This window comes from Hyla sarda, chromosome 1 (assembly GCF_029499605.1).
Source record: "Hyla sarda isolate aHylSar1 chromosome 1, aHylSar1.hap1, whole genome shotgun sequence".
NCBI lineage: Eukaryota > Metazoa > Chordata > Amphibia > Anura > Hylidae > Hyla > Hyla sarda.
The window spans coordinates 534149514-534171679 of record NC_079189.1 but is presented as its reverse complement, the minus strand read 5'-3'; the positions used below and the strand labels follow the sequence as shown (position 1 = coordinate 534171679).

The 22166-nt window shown below is 41.8% G+C and overlaps 1 protein-coding gene across 3 annotated transcripts in view; it reads right to left on the bottom strand.

Annotated features, from left to right (window-relative positions):
- The window catches only part of IQGAP2 (IQ motif containing GTPase activating protein 2), a 293295-nt gene that overhangs the window by 207069 nt on the left and 64060 nt on the right, over window positions 1-22166 (bottom strand). For all 3 annotated transcript variants that reach the window (XM_056540352.1, XM_056540362.1, XM_056540373.1), the window contains exon 2: window positions 12024-12123. In XM_056540352.1, the coding sequence (XP_056396327.1) occupies window positions 12024-12123 (100 nt within the window). The remainder of the gene's footprint in view (window positions 1-12023; window positions 12124-22166) is intronic.

Here is a 22166-nt window from a genome sequence, read left to right as displayed (position 1 = left end):
TAGGAGAAGTTTGCAATGACACAATCATATTTTTGAACATGGGAGATTCCACCAGGATTTTATTTATGTAATGTGTTTGCTCAACAACCCTACACTTATTTTTCAGTTCATCGTTCTATATAATAGTGTATTTGTCCATCCTGCCGCAGGAGATAGATCACAAGTTCTCACAGGAGTACAAACACTTTTCAAGGAATCATTTTAGATTTATAAATATGGACATAGAATTGAAATGAATACTCTACTTATAAACAGGGTGTGTACAAAGACAGACCCCACACACTGACCATACTAGGGTTCTAGAATACTAGGACTCCATACACATTAAACTTCAGCAGTTTTCAGGGGAATGTCACAAAGATTTTCAGATGCCGGCTGTCACCGATCTGTAGAGATTAAAGGGGTACTCCGATGCCCCAGTGTTCGGAACATTTAGTTCTGAACGTTGGGTGCATGAGGCAGGGGTCATGACATCATGACCACACCTCATGACTTCATGCCACGCCCCCTCAATGCAAGTCTAGGGGAGGGTGCAAAGCCAAGCATAGACTTGCACTGAGGCGGTGTGGCGTGGTATCACTAGGGGCATGGCCATGACATCATGACCCCCGTGGCCCACACCCAGCGTTCGGAACAAAATATTCTGAACCCTGAGGCAGTGGAGTACCCCTTTAAAATGTATGGTTTGGCTGTGAAGACACACCACACAGCAAATCAGAATTAAGCCCCATTTCAATGTGAAATCCTTTTTGGATTGCGGTTGCCCAAACCTTAATTATTTTATATCCAAAATAAATCACTTTAAGCTTTATGAAATCTTGTAATTTTTTTCCTTCTCCCCACTGACACAGAAAACATGTAACCACACAGTGGCCACCACCATCCGACTGAATAAAAGAGCACTGTCACATGTGAACAATGTGGCACAAAGAAGGCACATCTGGACAAGTGCCTCATTACAGTTTGTATTAAAGAAGATGTACCATTTAATAGTTGGTTTAACCAATATAAAGACAACTGACCAGCTGGTATTTGTCTCAACCAGTTTTGTAGTCATCAGTAAGTGCTGAAGCCTATGATGTTCTATATCACATACTGTACACTTTTATAGTATTATCCATTCATGGCACGTCTGCAGTTTTTAATCTTTGAATAAGGAGCATTTTCAGGGTTTTTGTTCTGCCCACAAGTACACAATAATAGATACTGCAGGATCTCCAGGCTTAAGGAACTGCGTTGTTCACATTACCATTTAGATGTTGTTAGATTGTGTTGATATACCCTCCATCTGTGCACTTCTTTTGGAAGGGGAAAATAGTCCCACAGCTGGGGCAAAGATCTCTCCCTGTTTATATATTATACAACTAGAGCTCTGAAATGGCCATGGGGAGCAACCGGAAGGGATATAAAGTGAATACAATCGCTTGATGACACATCTCTAGAACACTGCAAACACTGCGCTGCACCTAGCCCAAGCTTTTAAATATTAACAGTGCAGGAAATAACGCAATAAATCAAACTACAGTACTGACAAACCTTTATATAAAAGATAACACATACCTAGTGTTCACTGACTAAAAAGAAAAAGTGTAGGATATATGTAACAGAACACATGCCTGCTAAATTCTGGAAGAATTCTAAAGGGGCCAGAGTGTATAGTGAAGAGTACCCTCACTCCCACAATGAAATGTGAGTAGTCACTTTAGAGCACACAACTGCAACAGTAGCTCTGTAAGGGCCCGAGACATCTGTAAGTGTGGTGACACAGGGGGGGTCAGGGATTCTTATTACTTTGTGACGCCAGGGCACCGTTAACCTATACACGGTTCGAGGTGGAGACAGCTTCTCCTGGGCCAGACACAGGGAGTAAGAAACACACCAACGTCAGGTTATGGATAACTGTCTTTTACTGAGCAGGTGCAGATGGTATTACACACAGTATGGAGCAGAGTAGAAGGGATGCAGTGTGACTCTTTGGGAGCCCTGTTGCCTTGCTGGTACTTATGGTGCTTTTCACCCACTTGAATCATACTGACTTGAGATCAGAGACTATAGATCCCAGACTAGGGTTTTGACAAGGTCCAATTACTATCACCGTCAAGGCTTGACTTTCCACTGCACGGGGGAACACTTGCAGAATAGCGGGGCCGACTTAAGAAAATGTCTTCTGAGGCCTCCTTCAGGATCCATACACGACTTCACCTCCTTTCCACACTTGAGCTTAGGTTGGAACTACTCCAGGACTGAAACTAAACTGGGGCAACCCCCCACCCCCACTATACATATATATATGTTCAATTTAGGGGTTCCCATTGGGCAGGCAAGGTCGCCTGGTTTATACTGCTCCTCTTGCTCTTAAATGCATAGTACACAGACAACATATTATACAGTGGATATAGAAAATATAGTAAAGTGCATTAACATATTAATCATAACAGACACTTTCACAGTGGGCCCAACACATTTGCAGCAGGCATGCCCGAGGAGATTCGCAGTCCACAGGGGAGCCTTTGGTGCTAGGACACCAAATAAGAGAGCACTGATCTTGAGGATCGGTGCTCGTTTCCATAGCCTTCAGAAGGTACTATCAGGTTTGGCAGCTTATTACTGGCTTTATTACACTTAGTGCAATATGGGTTGATCATCTCTCTGTGTAATAAGACCCTGTTATGTATATCTCACTTCCAACAGTGTCCTCTATTGACACAGACAGAATTACAGGGAAAGGTGACACCAGTATATAGATAGCAGAGAAAAACACAAAGCTGTTGCTTACAGATCAGTCCCCCCCTATAGAATGACCTCTGCAAAGGTCACCGAACACACCTAGACATCCTTCCCATTGATATAATTGGGACAGTTCCAGTCTATTGATTCTTTGTCCATGGGTCCTGCTGTAAAGCATCTTTCTCGAAAATAATAATTACAGAATTAAAGAATAGAAATCAATTAGAGAAAAAAAAGATCATGTTTCAGTATCTGGCTGTAATCAGTAAAAACATAAATAAATTAAGAGTTAAACATGAGATAGAGATTGTACATATATATATATGTGTGTGTAACCATCACGTTACTGAAGACAGGGACTCCGGTGTATGTGGATCCGTTGGACCTGTGTGGCAGAGGACTTGGACCGTGCAAGGGAACGGAGTCTAAGGTGCCGCTGGTCTTCACCAGAGCCTGCCACAAAGCAGGATGGGCTTGCTGCTGCAGGAGACACCCAGGTCGTAACCCCCGGCAACGGCTCAACCACACAGGCGGCTGAGGAGATGCGAAGCACAGAAGTGATGAGACAACTCGTAGTCAGGATAGCTGTAGGTCAGGGCAGGTAGCACAGTAGCGTAGTCGGGACGTAGCAGAAGTTCAGTAGGTAAGCGGCAGAGAAGCAAGGTCAAGGTCACAAGAGCAGGAGATCTGGTACACAGCAAGGCAATACAAAGGAACGCTTTCTCTAGGGCACAAGGCAACAAAGATCCGGCAGAGAACTGAGGAGGGTGGATGAATTTATCAACAAACCACAGGTGGTTACACTAATGAGCGTACTGGCCCTTTAAATGTTAAAGCTCCGGCGCGCGCACGCCCTAAGGGACGGGGACACGTGCGCCGGAGCAGAGAGGTGGAAGCAGAGGCAGGGGAAACATCCGGAGAGTGACGGACTGGGGCTCGCATGCGGGTGCGTCCCGCTGTGCGAGCCCCAGCCCCGTCGGCAGCAGAAGGTAAGGGGACCATGCGCTATGCGCAACTATATATATATATACACACACACACACACACACACACACACATATGTGGTGCCTTGGGGGGTGTATGGCAGTTGGGGTGTTGCTGTGAGGTATATCACTGTTATAATTAACTCTTGTCAGTCGTGACGCCACAGTGTGGGTTAAATGCTGTATGGCTTGGCCTATCGCCACCCTTCCCAAGAGTGATAGGTAGATGCAGAATAAAGTATTGTCCACAACCAGAGCTTTGCTGAAAACTTGCATAAACTTTACTGAAGAAGATTTTCTGTAACATGCGAATACAGGAACAGTCTTTATAACAGAGTCTATATACAGCTCAGCTGAGATTGACGTATGGTTGGGACTTTAGTAAGTTCTTTAGCTTAGGAGGATTTAGTATGCGCAGATCCGCTGGATTCAGGGGTATGTTTAGGTCCAGAGGTCTGGCTAGCATAAGCGGGGAAGTTTGTAAGAACTCACTGTTTAGCTTCAAGCCGAGGCCGGCAGGCTGTGGCCTAGTATTTGTTGTTGTAAGTGGCGGAGGTCCTACCTCATGAAGTGTCAGCAACCCAAGAGCAGATGCTGCTTGCTTGGCAGCGCAGGAACAAGAACACAAGAGAGCATCTATTGGCTGCAGCTCCCTTATATGGGCAGGGGCTGGACATTTTAGGATTGGTCCACACCATCTGTCAATCAGCTTTACAAGGCATTGTAGGTAATACCCTGACCCATGAACCTCCAAAGGTCCTTTTACCTACCATAGAGACTAAACCACAGTCACATGACCCGCAGGCCCTGCGACGCTATGCAAGGTAAGTATACACTTTCTATACAGTGTTTACATTTATCTTAGCAATATATTAACTATATGAGGGGAGACTAGGGGATGACTAAAGAAGCGGAATCCCACAATTACTAGGAACTCTGACTTTGGGGACCCCTAACCAAGGTACGGTATGCAATACGGTACCGGGACACCACACATACATACATACATACATACATACATACATATACAGTGACCCCCCGACCTATGATGGCCCCGACATACGATAATTTCAACATGCAATGGCCTCTCAGAGGACATCGCATGTTGAAGGCAGCATCAACATACAATGCTTTTGTTTGTCGGGGCCATCACATAAACGGCTATCCGGAAGCGCTGACTGCTTCAGCTGCTGCCGAATAGCCGTTTACGGTGCCCCGTGTGGTCCGGTGATGGTCTCTTACCTGTCGTCAGGGCTCTGGAGCTCCTCTTCGGGATTCCTTGCATCGCCGGCGCTCTCCATAGTCGTCATCACGTTGCCTTGCACGCCGTCCCGTGATCCAATAGGAGCGCCGTGCGTAGTGTCGTTATGGCGGCGACGTGAGGGCGATGATCCAGGGGAAGTAGAGACGTCCGGAGCGTCGGGGCACCATGGGACATACAGGGCAGCGGTGACCGGTCCGGAGCGGCTTGGATGGGCGAGTACAATTTCTTATTCTTTCCATTGCATGGATCCCTCAACATACGATGGTTTCAACAAACGATAGTTCATTTGGAACGGATTACCATCGTATGTTGAGGGACCACTGTATATCTGGTGGCCCTTCTGTACACTGTTTGGTTGTTTCAGGTGAACTCCCAATCCCCTGGCCCCACACTCCTCGGGACTCTAACCCTTTATATAAAATATAGTGTGGCAAAAGTGTTGTATTTAAGTGCATATGTCTTTAAGTCCTGTTAAGTCATGTAACCAGGGAAGGTGTCAGTGATCAGGTGACCTACAGGAGTCCTCCAAATTGTTCCCATATATACTTGGGAGGAGCTAGTTTAGTTTCAGTTCTATGCATGCTGAGGAGCAGTACAGCCATGACCTGAGAGTGTCTGGTGTCCTAAGGGAGACCAAGGCCTAACCACGCAGCCACGCTTCCATCAACCATGTACCCCTTCGGGTGAAAGTCAAAACCTGGTAAGCAACCACAGGGGAGAAGTCTAGTCAATCATAGTCAAGTCTATCAAGTCAGCTAAAGTCAGCATTGGATTGACTAATTAATTCAAAGTCCACTACAAGTCCCAGTGAGCCCGCAAGTCTCCTAAAGTCACTGGTCATCTCCTTGGGCCTAACTGAGCTGTAAAGACTATAACACCCGTCTCTCAGTAAAGCTGCCGTTGTTCCGTAAGCTTGCATTGGAGTGATTATTTGCCCGCGCCAGGCCCAGGAACCAGGGCCATACCTCGGTTGGTGTAGAGGATAACCACGCCCTGGTGTCATGAACACAAGGGGTTAATGCCATCTGCCCCTAGGGTAATCACATCTGCCCTTTCATTGCACCCTCACCACATATACATATATATATATATATATATATATATATATATATATATATATATATATATATATACACACACACACACACACACACACACAGAGTGGGGCAAAAAAGTATTTTGTCAGCCACCAATTGTGCAAGTTCTCCCAGCCTGGTGCAGGTGTACAATTTTGTTTCTGGTGTCCTTCGACAGCTCTTTGGTCTTGGCCATAGTGAAGTTTGGCGTGTGACTGTTTGAGGTTGTGGACAGGTGTCTTTTATACTGATAACAAGTTCAATTATGCCATTAATACAGGTAACGAGAGGAGGACAGAGGAGACTCTTAAAGAAGTTACAGGTCTGTGAGAGCCAGAAATCTTGCTTGTTTGTAGGTGACCAAATACTTATTTTCCACCATAATTTGCAAATAAATTCTTTAAAAATCAGACAATGTGATTTTATGGATTTTTTTTCTCATTATTTCTCTCATAGTTGAGGTATACCTATGATGAAAATTACAGGCCTCATCTTTTTATGTGGGAGAACTTGCACAATTGGTGGCTGACTAAATACTTTTTTGCCCCTCTGTATATATACACACACACACACACACAGTCATGTAATTTTGTATTTATTTTTAAAATGTGTTTTTTTTTTGTAAATATTCAAAAACAAATCCTGCAAAATATAGATAGCATAGGCTAAGGAGACCCAAAATAGAGTATGGTCATGACTCCCCTTCTCTCCCTGCACCATGACCTCTGCACAGGTCTCAGAACATTCAGAAATATCACACTCTGAAGAAATCCACGCTGACACTGCCTAGATCACCACATTAGGGACAGGTAGCACCTCAGACTGTAGGTTTGGCTGCTCACACCAATAACAATGCATACTCAGCCTATGAAAGTCCAGCAAATCCACTTCATACATGATAAAAGAAGCAGATGCTGCCGCACTCGTCCCAATCTGTAACAGAATTATTTACAGGTCTTTGGAAACAGGTGAAATTTTTTTCGCTATAACAACAGCGTTATCACAGGGGCTGAGATAAAAAAAATATAGTTCTAACTAAACAATTGCCGCCTGTTTCCAAAGACCTGCAAATAATGCAGTTACAGATTGGGACGAGTGCTGCAGCATCTGCTTCTTTCATCATATATTCAAAAATATCATGGGTGGTTTCAATGGGTAATGGTTTTAACATGCTATACCAGCAAATGCCTCATTCACATTAGGGTTAGAGCTCAGTTTGTTGAATCTGTCGAAAGAGAGGCACCGGAGTGGAAAATAAACGATGCAGATCAGATTTTTTTTTTTTGTCCTCCGTGCACAGAGCCCTGCTTGTCCTCCGTGCACAGAGCCCTGCTTGTCCTCCGTGCACAGAGCCCTGCTTGTCCTCCGTGCACAGAGCCCTGCTTGTCCTCCGTGCACAGAGCCCTGCTTGTCCTCCGTGCACAGAGCCCTGCTTGTCCTCCGTGCACAGAGCCCTGCTTGTCCTCCGTGCACAGAGCCCTGCTTGTCCTCCGTGCACAGAGCCCTGCTTGTCCACCCACACTTCCTTTATTTAGTCTCCTCACAGAGACACACAATAGTTGTAGGGATAAAAATATACACTTTTTTTAAGCAATGTATATTACAAATCTACATATGTTATTTTCTACATTAAATTGTATTTGTTTTTGTTAAGGACAGGTACACTTTAAATATAAATGTATGATATAAATTCACTTGACACAACTGAAGTAAATCACAGCAGAATGAAGGCTCAGCAATTTATTTCCTTCCTTAAAGACATCAGCCACTGGCGCAGATCAATTCCAAGGTTCAGAGGTCAGTAAGGGATGTGTATTATTTTAACTCTCACTGCAAAAGCCAAGTGCTAGAAAGCTGATCTATCACATTTTTTCCTTTCAATTAACCTGAACAATTAAAGACTTCTCAAAACAATCCCGCCTAAGCAGAGGACTACAAGAAGAAGGAGGTCACCATCGTCCAGGATGTCTTTTTAACAGGCTTAACCCCTTAAGGACTGTCAATTAGCCTTTAATGGCGGACATTAGGTCACGTTACAAATGTCTTGCATGGGTATGCTGTGCTGCCCTGGAGTGGGTGCATGGCTACCTTATCTAGCTGTGCTCCCATTATCATGGGTAGGAATTGAGGTTCCCGTGAGTAGAGGGTTAACCCTTTGATCCTCGCAGTCAATTGTATTCTGGCACCAGTGTTTCCTTTGCATCCCTACAGCTTTGACTTCTGTTACTTTGTGGAACAGCTTGATATTGAGTATATGTTGTGTATGGTTTAATATAGTAAAGTGATTCCCATTCTTTTTACTACATGGTTATCCATTGAAAAGGTCTATGTTATACTATAAAAAAATAATGGACTAAACACTTGACTGCAGGCCAAATTATTGTCGTTACTTTACCACTGTACATTATACCTGCAGGTCCACTGTATGTCCAAGGGATTTATCGTTTAGCATTATGTTTTACATATACATAAATGTATCCTTCCACAGCAGCATAGCTAGTATTAAGTGGATTTCACAGTAATCGTTACCTCAGGAGGTAAAATAAATGGGAATTATTCCATAGCTACTTGGTGAAATGCTGAAGATCACATGCTGCTCAATATCACACGTATGGCCCAAAATGGTGAACCGTCGATGTCTAAGGTGTATTGCGGCCTCCAGACTCGCAGACAAATGAGGTAGAGGAGAAAATGGTCAAGCTTGTGGCTTTTTCTACATATGACCCTATTGCTCTTGGGGGAAGGATAGGCAGCTTGTACTCAACATTTATGTGTATAAGGGAGTGGGGAGAGAACGGTCACTAAACAAAGAGAAAGTTTGAGCACTGCTTCAAAATTAATCAAAAAGGGGTTCTGCGAGCATTTTAATATCAAACAATTTATCCAAGAAAAAGAAAAAAGCACAAGGAAAGTCACCGCACATCCAGAAATATGTCTAATGCAAAAAACATATACATTTTATTGCACATTTCACAAACAAAGAGGAAATCTAAAAACTGTAAAAATGGCTACTGTCAGACTGTCAGATACAAAAACGTGTAATGTGTTGTACATGTTGGCAAATATTTCATAAGAATATACTTCATAAGAAAAATTTTATTTTTATAGAAATCATAACTTATAAAATCATGGCTTTGTGCTAGCTGAAGCACAGGCATATACAAAGTCCAGTAAGTGAGGGTGGGCTAGCACTGTAAGATAGGACAGGGGAGAGCACAGAGGAGTACTAACAGACGAGAGAGCACAGAGGAGTGCTATCAGACAGGAGAGAACACAGAGGAGTCCAATTAGACAGGAGAGAACACAGAGGAGTCCAATTAGACAGGAGAGAACACAGAGTAGTAGTAACAGACAAGAGAGCACAGAGGAGTCCTATCAGACAGGAGAGAGCACAGAGGAGTCCTATCAGACAGGAGAGAGCACAGAGGAGTACTATCAGACAGGAGAGAGCACAGAGGAGTACTATCAGGAGAGAGCACAGAGGAATGCTATCAGACAGGAGAGAGCACAGAGGAGTGCTATCAGACAGGAGAGAGCACAGAGGAATACTAACAGACAAGAGAAAGCACAGAGGAGTCCTATCAGACAGGACAGAGCACAGAGGAGTACTATCAGACAGGAGAGAGCACAGAGGAGTACTATCAGACAGGAGAGAGCACAGAGGAGTACTATCAGACAGGAGAGAGCACAGAGGAGTACTATCAGACAGGAGAGAGCACAGAGGAGTGCTATCAGACAGGAGTGAGCCCAGAGGAGTGCTATCAGATAGCACTCCTCCTCTGGGCTCTCTCTTGTCTGATAGCACTCCTCTGTGCTCTCTGTCTGATAGTACTCCTCTGTGCTCTCTCTTGTCTGATAGTACTCCTCTGTGCTCTATCTTGTCTGTTAGTATACATCTGTGCTCTCTCCTGTCTGATAGCACTCCTCTGTGCTCTCTCCTGTCTGATAGTACTCCTCTGGGTGCTCAGGAGAGAGCACAGAGGAGTACTTTGAAACAGGAGAGAGCACAGAGGAGTGCCATCAGAGAGGAGAGAGCCCAGAGGAGTGCTATCAGAGAGGAGAGAGAGAGCACAGATGAGTGCTATCAGAGAGGAGAGAGCACAGAGGAGTACTATCAGACAACAGAGAGCACAGAGGAGTACTATCAGACAGGAGAAAGCACAGAGGAGTACTATCAGACAAGATAGAGAACAGAGGAGTGCTATTAGACAGGAGAGAGCAATGAAGAGTACTATCAGACAAGAGAGAGCACAGAGGAGTGCTATCAGACTGGAGAGAGCACAGAGGAGTACTATCAGACAGGAGAGAGCAAAGAGGAGTACCATCAGACAGGATAGAGCACAGAGGAGTCCTATCAGACAGGAGAGAGCACAGAGGAGTACTATCAGACAGGGGGAGCACAGAGGAGTGCTAGCCCACCCTCACTTACTGGACTTTGTAAAATTTTCTTATGAAGTATATTAGAAAGGTTAATGTTTTGCCAAGAAGTACAACATTTTAAAATTTTAATCTGACAGTGCCCATTTAACACCAAAATACTTCTAGGCTTCAAAAAAAAAAAAAAAAAAACTGCAAGCCTTATCACCCATGCACAACCCCACAATATATGGACACCATTCTAATTAAGCATACAGAAATGAACGAGACTATTCAATATACAATTGTGGTGATCCAGTACAGAATATAGCATACTGCCCATCCTGTGTGGCAGATGTTGCCTTCAGTGTCTGTCTTGGGCCCACACTACTAAGGACTCAATATACCTCAATTTAATGCTATGGTTTATGTTCTGGCATTTTCTATGTACCTGTTGCTTTAAGCCTGTTAAACTCTGTTGTTAGGAGAGTGTGCATGTGGTAAACCATGTGACTTGTCAGCCCAATGGCAATCCTCCAAATCTGCCCCTTATAGTGTAGTAGGAGTTTAGAGTTCAGCTCTGCAGAGTAGTGCAGTTCTTAGCTGAGGTACAGTTTGGAAAAAGTCTGAAGAGAGTGTGTGAGGTGTTCTGAGGAAGCCTTAAGCCTAATCCTGCAACCACGCATCTTCTAAAGCAAATCCCCTGCACCCAGGTCAACGTCACTAAATCACTAAAGTCCCGGGGATTCAAGTCAGTCATACAAGTCAGTCACTTAAGTCAGCGTGGGTTGCCATACAACAAGTCAGTCATATACAGCACAATCAACAAGTCCGAGCAAGCCGATAAGCTTCCAAGGTTTACCCTGAGCAGTAACGGATTTTACCATCTATCCTGCCTCAGTAAAGTCAGTATTTCCATAACCTTGCGTCGGAGTAATTATTGCCCCGTGCCTGGCCCAGGAGAAGCTGGCTCAACCTCAGACTGTGTTTAGGTTAACCGTGCCCTGGCATCACCAAAAGGTTAATTGCACATCACCCTCACCTGACACCACACAATCACTAAACACACGTCCGGTGTCCGGTATTTTAGAAGAGTTGAGCGGAGAAAAAAGACCAGACATGCAGTTTTTGTTTACTGCTCATCCTTCTGACATACTGAGTGACAGAGCTCCCTTTATTGGAGAACTACGGCCATGTGAACGTTACAGTCATTTGTAAATACTTCTGACAAGTCAGACAGACAAGTCAAAGCTTAGATCACACTGGGGCTCACTCCTGAGACCCACTGCGGTTATGAGTTAAAGTCGAGTGAAGCGACCATAACCTGAGCGCATCACTCGGCTGGCCAGGGGATTGAAGCACTTTGCTGTGCACTTAACCCCTCTATAACTCATGATCACAGTAAGAATTAGGACTGAGTCTCTATCTTTATCATCCCTGCAGCCATGGATTACCCCAGTTATAACAGTCAATCGCAAAAATGTCGGCCTTCTCCAATCACCAATGGATCACCAAACTCGCTTCCATGTTTAAAAGGGATAATTTTCAAACACTAGATTCATATCCCTACAGAGTGCCTAGAGAAATGGCAATAAGAATATAGAGATTTCTGGTTACCTTTTGGCTTCCTCTAGGTGACATAAATACTCATAGGCAATGTTCTGTCTCCTTCGCTCATCCATTTCCTCTGCAGAAAGCCTTTCATCATCCACGATTGCTGAAAACAGGAAGAAAAGAAAAAGTTAAGCCACAGATAATAACAGGGCAGGCCATTATTGAAGAACGGTAAGATCTGTTTAATAGATGGTCTATATATTTACAGTTACTTGTGCCAATTACATAATCCTTTCTAAACCTCCAGGGAACACTGGAGTTTTCCTGCTCGGACCTGGAGTCGGCCACATGTTTGGCTTTATAGTAAGCACTTCCTTTTTTGTGTTTTCAAGTATTGTCCTCCGCTGGTTACTGTTTTGTCTTGCTGGTGAAAACTCTATATAACTCAGCCAAATCCTAAAGGCTGGAATAACAGAAGGCGAAAGTGTAGCCAGATGTGCACAGAGGACATAAAATACAGCACAAAGGCCAAGCGGTGTTATACTATTCTTCAACTGAATTCTGCTATGAAAGACTCATAAAAGTAGGAAAGTGATGTTGACACAGCTCACCCTTGTGCCCTCGCCATGACACGGACAGGACCGGACCCTAGTCCATTGATAATAGAGCAAATGAAGAAAGAGTCCAGCGTGGCAATTCAAGCAATGCTCAAGACTTTATTCAGCAATCAGCCAACATGGAAGACAGGTGACGCGTTTCGGCCACATTGCGTAGCCTTAGTCGTGTTGGCTGATTGCTGAATAAAGTCTTGAGCATTGCTTGAATTGCCACACTGGACTCTTTCTTCATTTGCTCTATTCATAAAAGTAGTCACATACAACACGACATTAAAACTACAATAAAAGTCATTGTCATTTTAAAGCACATTTTGTACACATTTTTAACAAAAGAAAATTAGGACACAAGAAAAAGCCCGACTGGTGACTTGTACCTGTGGTTAGGCCAAGACTTGCAGCCATGATACAGCTTCTCCATATTATGTTAGTGTGAACTGAGCCTTAAAAACAACCCTTTTCAGAAAGAAGTCGATGAGTTAGTCAGCTCATCCTTGTAGGTCAGGCTTCAGAGTCTCACTACAAAAAGCAGATTTTACTGATGGATGCCTTCTCTGGTCAGACATTGACACATGTAGTATCACATGGCTGTCATTCAGATGAATAGTCATTAATTCCTATATCATGAATAGATATTTTTACACAAACTGTTTCTGTGTAAAAATGTCTAGTTAGAGCTACACTGATTATCATCATAATGCCAAGGGTCTATAAATACTGATAGAGTAGTTATTTAGCGACTATGGGTATTATTAATGGTGGTGTTCTGTATCATTATACATAGATAGCCTCAAAGGAAAACTATCATGCAGGACAACATATCCCCTATAAAAAGGATAAGGGATAAGTGTCTGAACGTGGGGGATCTGACCGCTGGGACCATCCGCTATCTCCTGCACAGCACCCCAGTTCTCCCCAGGAACAGAGCGTTTCAACCCCCACATGGGAGAGCTGGAGAAACCCAAATGCTGTATCTCCGGCTCTCCCATAGAGATATACATAGGGGGCTTGTCAGCTGTCAGCTTTATGTGAGAGTTGATGTGCCCCGCTTCTGAGGAGAACCAGGGTGGCAAGATATCGTGGGTTGTCCCAGCAGTCAGACCCCTTGTGATCAGACACTTATCGGCTATCCTTTAGATAGGGGATAAGTTGTCTTATGTGATAGTTCTACTTTAAAAGGGGTATTCCACTGCCCAGCGTTCGGAACATTTTGCTCACAACGCTGGGTGCGGGCGGGCTGTGTGGGTTGTCATGTCATGGCCACACCCCTCATGATGTCACACCATGCCCCCTCAATGCAAGTCTATGGGAGGGGGCGTGGCTGCTTCCAACTGGTTTCTGCCAATTGTGGGAAATAGAAAAATAGAAGATAGAGTATAAAGATCCTTTAGGAGGATTAAACAGCTCCAAAAAAAAAATTTAGTTTTTGCTTAATAATATTCCTAACATAATAATAAAAAAAATAAAAAAAAAGACAGGCTCTGCCCACTCAACCAATCACTGGCCACAGTTGTGTCCCAGTGATTGGCTGAGCGTAAGGTCCTGCACCAAGAACTCATCTCAAAAGCAGTAGGAAGAGAGAAGATGAAAGGACCGTAGAGGTGAACACGTGAGCTGGGAACCAATGCTAGGTAAACACTAGAACACCACTTTAACATTCTCAATAAAATACTAAACATCTCTGCAGTTGCTGAGCAAATCTCGAAAATATTAGTGAGGACACGATCTAAAGAATCTTCATGTAAAAGCCTTCCAAAAAAATAAAAATAAAATAAAACACCTTCTTGTGGGACAATACCCCTTTAAACTAACTTGATGCATTGTTTCTTGATTGAACCTTTTGTTTTCGTGCTAAAAAATAATGGATGTATTTTTACTTTTTCAGCCAGCTAGATGGCCTCAATGGTGCTTAACACAATGTGTTGGCCATGGTACAAGAAAAACACCAAAGGAACTGATCCTCTCTGTTCTCAGCAGATCAAGCGTCCTCACTAACTACTGTACAGTCAATACACGAGCAGAGCAAATATGATTTACTTGAGTGGAACTAATGCAAAACTAAAGGTTTACTAAGACAAACATAAAAATACAAAGGATGTTCAGCATGGTTCTATAAACCCTCAACAAATAAACTGCAGCTCCCCCCCCCCCCCCCCCCTTTACCATCCTTTTATTAGGATTTCTATAGGAAGACATTGACAAACCAAATATTTTGATTATTTTTTTTTTTTATTCAAACACTGCATTGTTTTGTCAATGGCAATTTTCTGTTGCCACTGAGCCTGTGGTTTACGGTTTACAGCCAACAGAGGTGCAAAAAGAATAGAGTGCCCTTATAGTCTGCTGTGCTCACCAACGAAGTGCTCCCCCCTACTGTCATTTGCAAGATGGAGCCCAAGTGTTTATGGGCTAGTATAAGGACCTAAAATAGGTGTTTAATTTCCACAAAGTGGATATTGGATGACTAGCAGATAGGTGGAGTCTGACTGATCAGACCCACACCTATCCAACAAATGCTGAAGAATAGTTGCCCCAAATAAACAGAGCGCACCACATGTGCACAACCAGCGCTCCCATTTATTCCCTACGAGGCTTTTAAACATTGCTGAGCGTTACACTCCATAACGTTTGGAAGCCCCACACAGTGAATTTGGGGCAACTATTCCCCTCCGTTCTTCGGATTGGTGGATGTCTCCGTGGTCAGACTCCGATATATTCCTTTAAGCCAGTCAAAAGCTGGATTTTCCTTTACTTGCCAATTCTTTCCGTAGCATTGACATGTTATAAATGTAAAGGATGCTGGCAGAAAGATGCTAACTTTATTATTGTAAAAGAACATAGCAGAAGTATGTGATCCAACCTGTAAACACTCATACCCATATGTAAATCAGTATCTTGCAAGTCTTAGATAAGGTTATAAGCCAAAACCGCAAGCCTCTGATTTACACACAGCACATGCATATATTGCGCACTGAATACAAGATTCTGCTGTATTACACAAGGATATGAAGAGATGCTGGAGCGCAGTGTCTGAATACAAACAGCCACTTACCACACACACACAACTGAAAATTAACAATCATTTTTCAATTATTCAAAATTAATATTTCAAGTGGATTCCAGGAGAAGTTTCTGTATTCTACTTCTATAGCCAACCTTATAAATGAGCTCACACATTATATAAAGAACCCCTTATACTAATACTACAGAAATGACAAAATAAGCCCCTCATATCAGGAGTACGGTGCATGTTCCGAACGCAGTATGAACATGAATATGTTGTATGGACGATGTCTGCCATACTTTTAAAGGGAACTCGTCACCAGTTTTAGGCTGCTCACACAGCAAGCAGAATAAAGCTAGTGCAGGCAGCATGATGCTGGGATACTAATAATTACTCAGATAAGCTCAATTAATAAATGCCACCGGGACCCTGTTAAGTAGTCATGGGGGCCGGTCCTGTCAGCTGCTTCCCTCTCACCATCTGAGTCTCCCCCTATCCCTGTAGAGACTCATCACTCTGGCAGGGCGAAGAGCAGCCGCCGGGATCCGCCCCATAACCAGTAAACCAAGTCCCAGTGGGATTTGTAAAATAGGATTTCTCTTAAACTCAAGAGCTTATCAGAGTAATAGTGTTAATATTGCACCGCCTGCACCAGTTGCTACTAAAAATAAGCAACAAACATGATATATATATATATATATATGCATGCATGCGCAAGAGTGAATAGAAGTAAAGAGATGGCACTACTCCCTTACTGCAGGTGCATGGGGGTTAACCAATAATATATGGTGACAGCGTAATGAGAATGGAGATATATTTACTGAATGGAGTTGACGGTGGTGCTAGGATAAATAAAAGGACAGAACTATCAGATGTAGGGTATACAGCAAACAATGAACATATCCGCACTAACCTCAGTGGAGAATGATGCATAGCATTCAGAGGCTATTACCGGCAATTTTGCGCACTTAGCGCTTCTTCCAGCCTCCGGCTGGAAGAAGCGCTAAGTGTGCGAAATTGCCGGTAGTAGCCTCTGAGCGCTATGCATCATTCTCCACTGAGGTCCATCGGTATCTCCAGATAAAAGCATCGAGTCACTATCCCTACGTTGAGTGCGGATATCTTCATTGTTTGATATACGTATATGTATATATATTAGTATATGTGTATGCAAGTTACAGCAATAATTAATACACAATGTCAAATGAATGACAAAAAGAACTATACTGGGACAGGTTTTGCCAACAAAACTATGGAGATCATAAACACATTTTCATATACCCGAATAGAGATTTCTAAGTTAATAGAGGGGGATATTAGGCCATGTTCACACACAGTAAAATCAGATTTCTTTTGTAGCAAGTGACTAAAATAAAAATAAAAAAAACAGCTCAATAAATGACGTGTGAACATAGTCTGACACAGACAAATCACTGTTGTGAATGAGCCGAGTGAAATGCGTTAATTTCTCCCATGGTGCCTCTGCAGGGAAATGTTACACTTTGGGCTGCATTATGCTACACCGCTGCCCAATGCTAGCAACGATCAAGTAGATCAGCACTTGTATAAAAGGGCTTTATTACATGGTTTTACTATTGTGCAAGCCAGGTCACATATATGGTCTTATAACACATCATAACAATATGAAGAACAACAACAACAGCAACAACAACCACCACCACCACCACCCAACATCATCAACATCAACATCATGTATAAACACCTATTGCCACAAAATTGCACAGTTGATTAAAGGGGTATTCCAGGCAAAAACTTTTTTTTATATATATAAACTGACTCCGGAAAGTTAAACAGATTTGTAAATTACTTCTATTAAAAAAATCTTAATCCTTCCAATAGATATTAGCTTCTGAAGTTGAGTTGTTGTTTTCTGCTCTCTGATGACTCACGTCTCGGGACGTGACATCATCATTGAGCAGTTAGACAAAAAACTTCAGAAGCTAATAACTATTGGAAGGATTAAGAATTTTTAATAGAAGTAATTTACAAGTCTGTTTAACTTTCCGGAGCATATATATATAATATATATATATATATATATATAATTTATAATATATTTATAATTTATAATATATTTATAATTTATAATATATTTATAATATAATATATATATATTTATAATTTATAATATATTTATAATATATATATATATTTATAATATATATATATATATATATATATATATATATATATATATATATATATATATACTGTAGCACTCCAGTAAGATGAAAAGTGAATGTGGCTTTATTCCAATTCAAACATCAAGGCAACGTTTCAGCTGCACGCAGGCAGCCTTTGTCAAGCCTTGATGTTTGAATTGGAATAAAGCCACATTCACTTTTCATCTTACTGGAGTGCTACAGTCTTCTCCTTTCTACATTGTGAAGTGTCTCCCGTGACCTGGGATTCCGACCGTGTGCACCCACCTTCGACTTACATTCTACAGAGTGCTGCTCCTTATCCTTTGTTTTTTTATATATATATAAATATATAAATATATATATATATATAAATATATATATAAATACATATATATATAAATATATATATACATACATATATATACATACATATATACATACATATACATACATATATACATACACATATATATATATATACATACACATATATATATATATATACATACACATATATATATATATACATACACATATATATATATACATACACATATATATATATACATACACATATATATATATATATATATATATATATATATATATATATATATATATATATATATATAATGTTTTGCCTGGAATACCCCTTAACCTCAGTAATATTGATGTCTGTATATTTTCCCCAATATGCAGATTTTAGTTTGGTGGGAGGAGGCTTCCTGTTTTTCATGACTATTTTATACCTATAAGAAAACAAACTATTCTATGATGAAAACATTTCTAGTGCTACATAAGCTGCAATATCCATTAAAGTGTTATACAGTGTATGATGCAAACCATAGCTGCTAGAGACATATTACTGCAACAGGATCCCTTGGCAACAGAATTTAAATGTCAGGCTCTAAATATGGATGTTGTTACAGATTTCTATAAATGTGATATTGGAGAATGAAGTCATCTCTGGAGTGGGGCTTTCCTCCTATTCACAGTGGACATTCTAAGGTAAACACTGCACAGGCGTGAAATACTGAAATGGAATGAAATTATGCATTCAGCTCAGAAATTACCTAAATTACTATGGGATTACTTCAAAGAGAACGCAGGAGAAAAATATGAATACTGGGAACTCTTCTGATCTTCTCCTCCACTTATCCCTTAATTCTACAGTAAGTAGTGTCAAATGAGAACGAAAAACAAACAAGTGGATACAAAAGGAATTCATTCTAATGTTTTCTCCTCTCTACTGCAATGAGTTCAGGAAAGTCATAGCTAAAGGCAGCTTTGTTTCTGACTGGGAGGTAGCCTGCTGCAGCAGAAAGCTACCACTACCATATTGGATGCAATGGAGAAAGTCCATGTGGTAATTTTAACTTTAGGATGAACTAGAATGGAGATTGCGAGACTCTCACCTCCCATCAGTGTCTGACTTAACAAATAGATACCTCCAAAATCTTAGAGAGTCTTTTAAGAAGATAGAAGTGGTTTTAACTGCAAGGGGGACCGTCTACATTATAGTAGTACTTCGTCTACCAGTAGAAGGCATGCTCACCATTCATTCCTATGGGAGCGCCGATGATAACAAGAGATGTACTCTGGTCTTTTCAGCGCTCCCATAGGAATGAATAGAGCAGTTGCCAGCTGTAGCACGCTCTCCACACTGAATGCCAGTCCCGTCCCGGTGATCGCAGGGGGCCCCATTGGTCAGATCCCCCGCAATCAGCTACTTATCCTCTATCCTGTGGATAGGCGATAAGTTATTTTTAAGGGAGATTTTAGATTCTAAATCTGTAGGCTTTAAGGCCTACAGTTAGAATGGGATGTCCTAAAAAGATCCTGTAGGTGGAATGTGTAGGTACCCCAATACGTTTGTCAATATAGTGTACTTATACTACAGTCAACCAGTTTGCCCATCGTATGCCCATGGCAGATTTTTATTCCAAGGGAGTAAATGTGATTTCTATGCTCTGGAAGGAAAACAATGAACTGATATCTTGATAATCATAAGGAACTGATACTGAAAGTATAAATCGAATATTATATAGATTATACAAAGGGACACCAGAATACCCCTTTATGGTCTACTCACATGTACAGTATATTGCGCATATTTTAAGCGTGGGATTTGCAGCTGCATATTTGAAGCTGTGTTCAATTAATTAGTTTACATTGTAATCTGCAACATAAAATCTGCAGCTTCAAATCCTAAAGTACGTGTGAATACTGCAGCTTCCCATTGAGAGGAGATAACGTTTAGTCAATAGAACCAACATTACCTCTGAAATTTTCCATTTTCTCTCTAGATAACAGTCTCCCTCTCCTCATTTCTAAACACTGCCAAAGGCGATCTCAGATAAGAACCAGCAAAGAGAGCAGGATCAGAAATAAATCCATCGCAATATCGGATGAGTCAGTAACTTTTCTTTCACTGTAATTACATTTAGGGTTCAGAATCCAAGATAGGTCTTTACATTAATAATTTTAAAGAGATAGCATCTTCTTTTATTATCTATTTGACAAACACATTTTACAAAAGGCATTTCAAAATGGGTCAACTAAATGGTACCTATCCTTTAGATAAGGCTTCATACCCCAGTATCCGGGGCTGGTAATGAAATACACTAGTGTCTACACCAAATTCTAGGAATGGCTGAAAACATTCTACTGTCATTTAACAATTGGTCAGGCATATGTTAAGTATATAGTGTGTTGAATGTTAGCAGCAGCATAGGTCACATCATATGACTTAAATGGATACATAGACCACCATTACCCAAAATGTGTGTTATTTTGGCCTCTGTTGGTGTCATATATGTAATGCTCAGCTCCTCCTTCCCACTGCTGACTATGGACATCCTATTCTCCGAATGGACATCCTAGTCTCCGTAGGGGGCCACACGCGTGCATTGGCTGTTTCTTTAAGTGTCCACTTGTGTCTCACATTCCTGTCCTCCTCCATTCCCTGCCAGGCACCATCTAAATGAGAGCACTCCACCCTCTCTGTGGTACCTGAACAATAGTGTAGTTTGTCTACTAGCAAGTGTATCTACTGCTGTTCTGGTCTGTGTTCTTGATCCAAGCCGTTTACTTGACTCTTCCTCTGCCTGATCTTGCTTGTACCTTCTTGATTACTCAGTGCATGACCCCAACAGTCTACCACACCTCTGCATACTGAGCTAGCTGAACACCACCTGGCTGATTCAGCTCCACTAACACCAAGACAGCTCTGCTATATTTGGATCTTTTTGCTGCTACAACATCAGCTCGCCTCTCCTATCTGTATCCCCGGTGCTTGGCATTGGAGCGGTCTCGCCTGTAAGACCAGTTGCTATTTAACCAAGACCACTCTAAAGTTCAGACAGCACGGGTACAGTTGGGGAGGAAAGTTAAACAGTTTTTTTTTTTGTTTTAAACATTAGAGGACACTAATTACTGTGGCATACAGGGGGGGAAGATTAGGGGACAGTAATAAGTGACACACAGGGAGAGATTCAGGGAATTAAAACTACTGACACATGGGGGAGATGAGGGGAGAGAAATGACTGGCACACAAGAGGAAGGGAGGGGACAGTAATGACTGACACATGTGAGGGGGGGAAATGAGGGAAACCGTAATGACTGATCATATGTCACCACATAACATCCTGTTACGTGCAGCATCCTAGCTCCTAACTTTTTTTTTTTTTTTTTTTTTTTTTGCTGTCCCCTAGATTCATAACAAATGTGTCAAGTCTTAGCCTGGGACCCTCTCTATGGGTGAAGAATGGTGATCCTGCGACTTCTGTACATCAATTCTAGGAAAATGTTCTCTGTGCAGAGGTACACACACACACACACACACACACACACACCTTTCCTGTGAAGTCTATGGGAGTTCTGGAAAGCAGTGCCAATCTTTTCTAACTTTCAAGCCACTACAAAAACATATTTAAAATAAAAAATTAAATAGAAGCCTATTCAAGATTCCAATTTAATTTATGTTTTCGGTCTCAGTTTTTTTTTTTTTTAGTACAGAACTGCAGCCAAAATACAAATTAATAAGAATTAAAATTCTCATCACTGCCAACACTTGGATTAAAACTTAATTGTTAAGTGCAGGACGCGCTTCTACAAACACATCATACTTTTAATAGCTTTAAAGTGTCCATCGAAGGTTACTCGGATGAAGGAGATTTACATTGAAAACATACGTTAAAGGTAAACGGTCACTCTTTAAAAGTCACTCCTCTTAGTAGTGTTATGTCCTCTTTTCAGTTTTTAAAAGCGGCTGCAAGTGCCAGTGTTATCTAGTCTTTTTTGCCTTGTAGGTAAAATGTGATGCAGTATGTTACCAGGCCCAGGCCCCCTACTCAATAATCACCCCTCTACGCTCTTAACTGACATCTGTGTTTGTCTAAAAGGTCCTCTTATCTTATCTGAT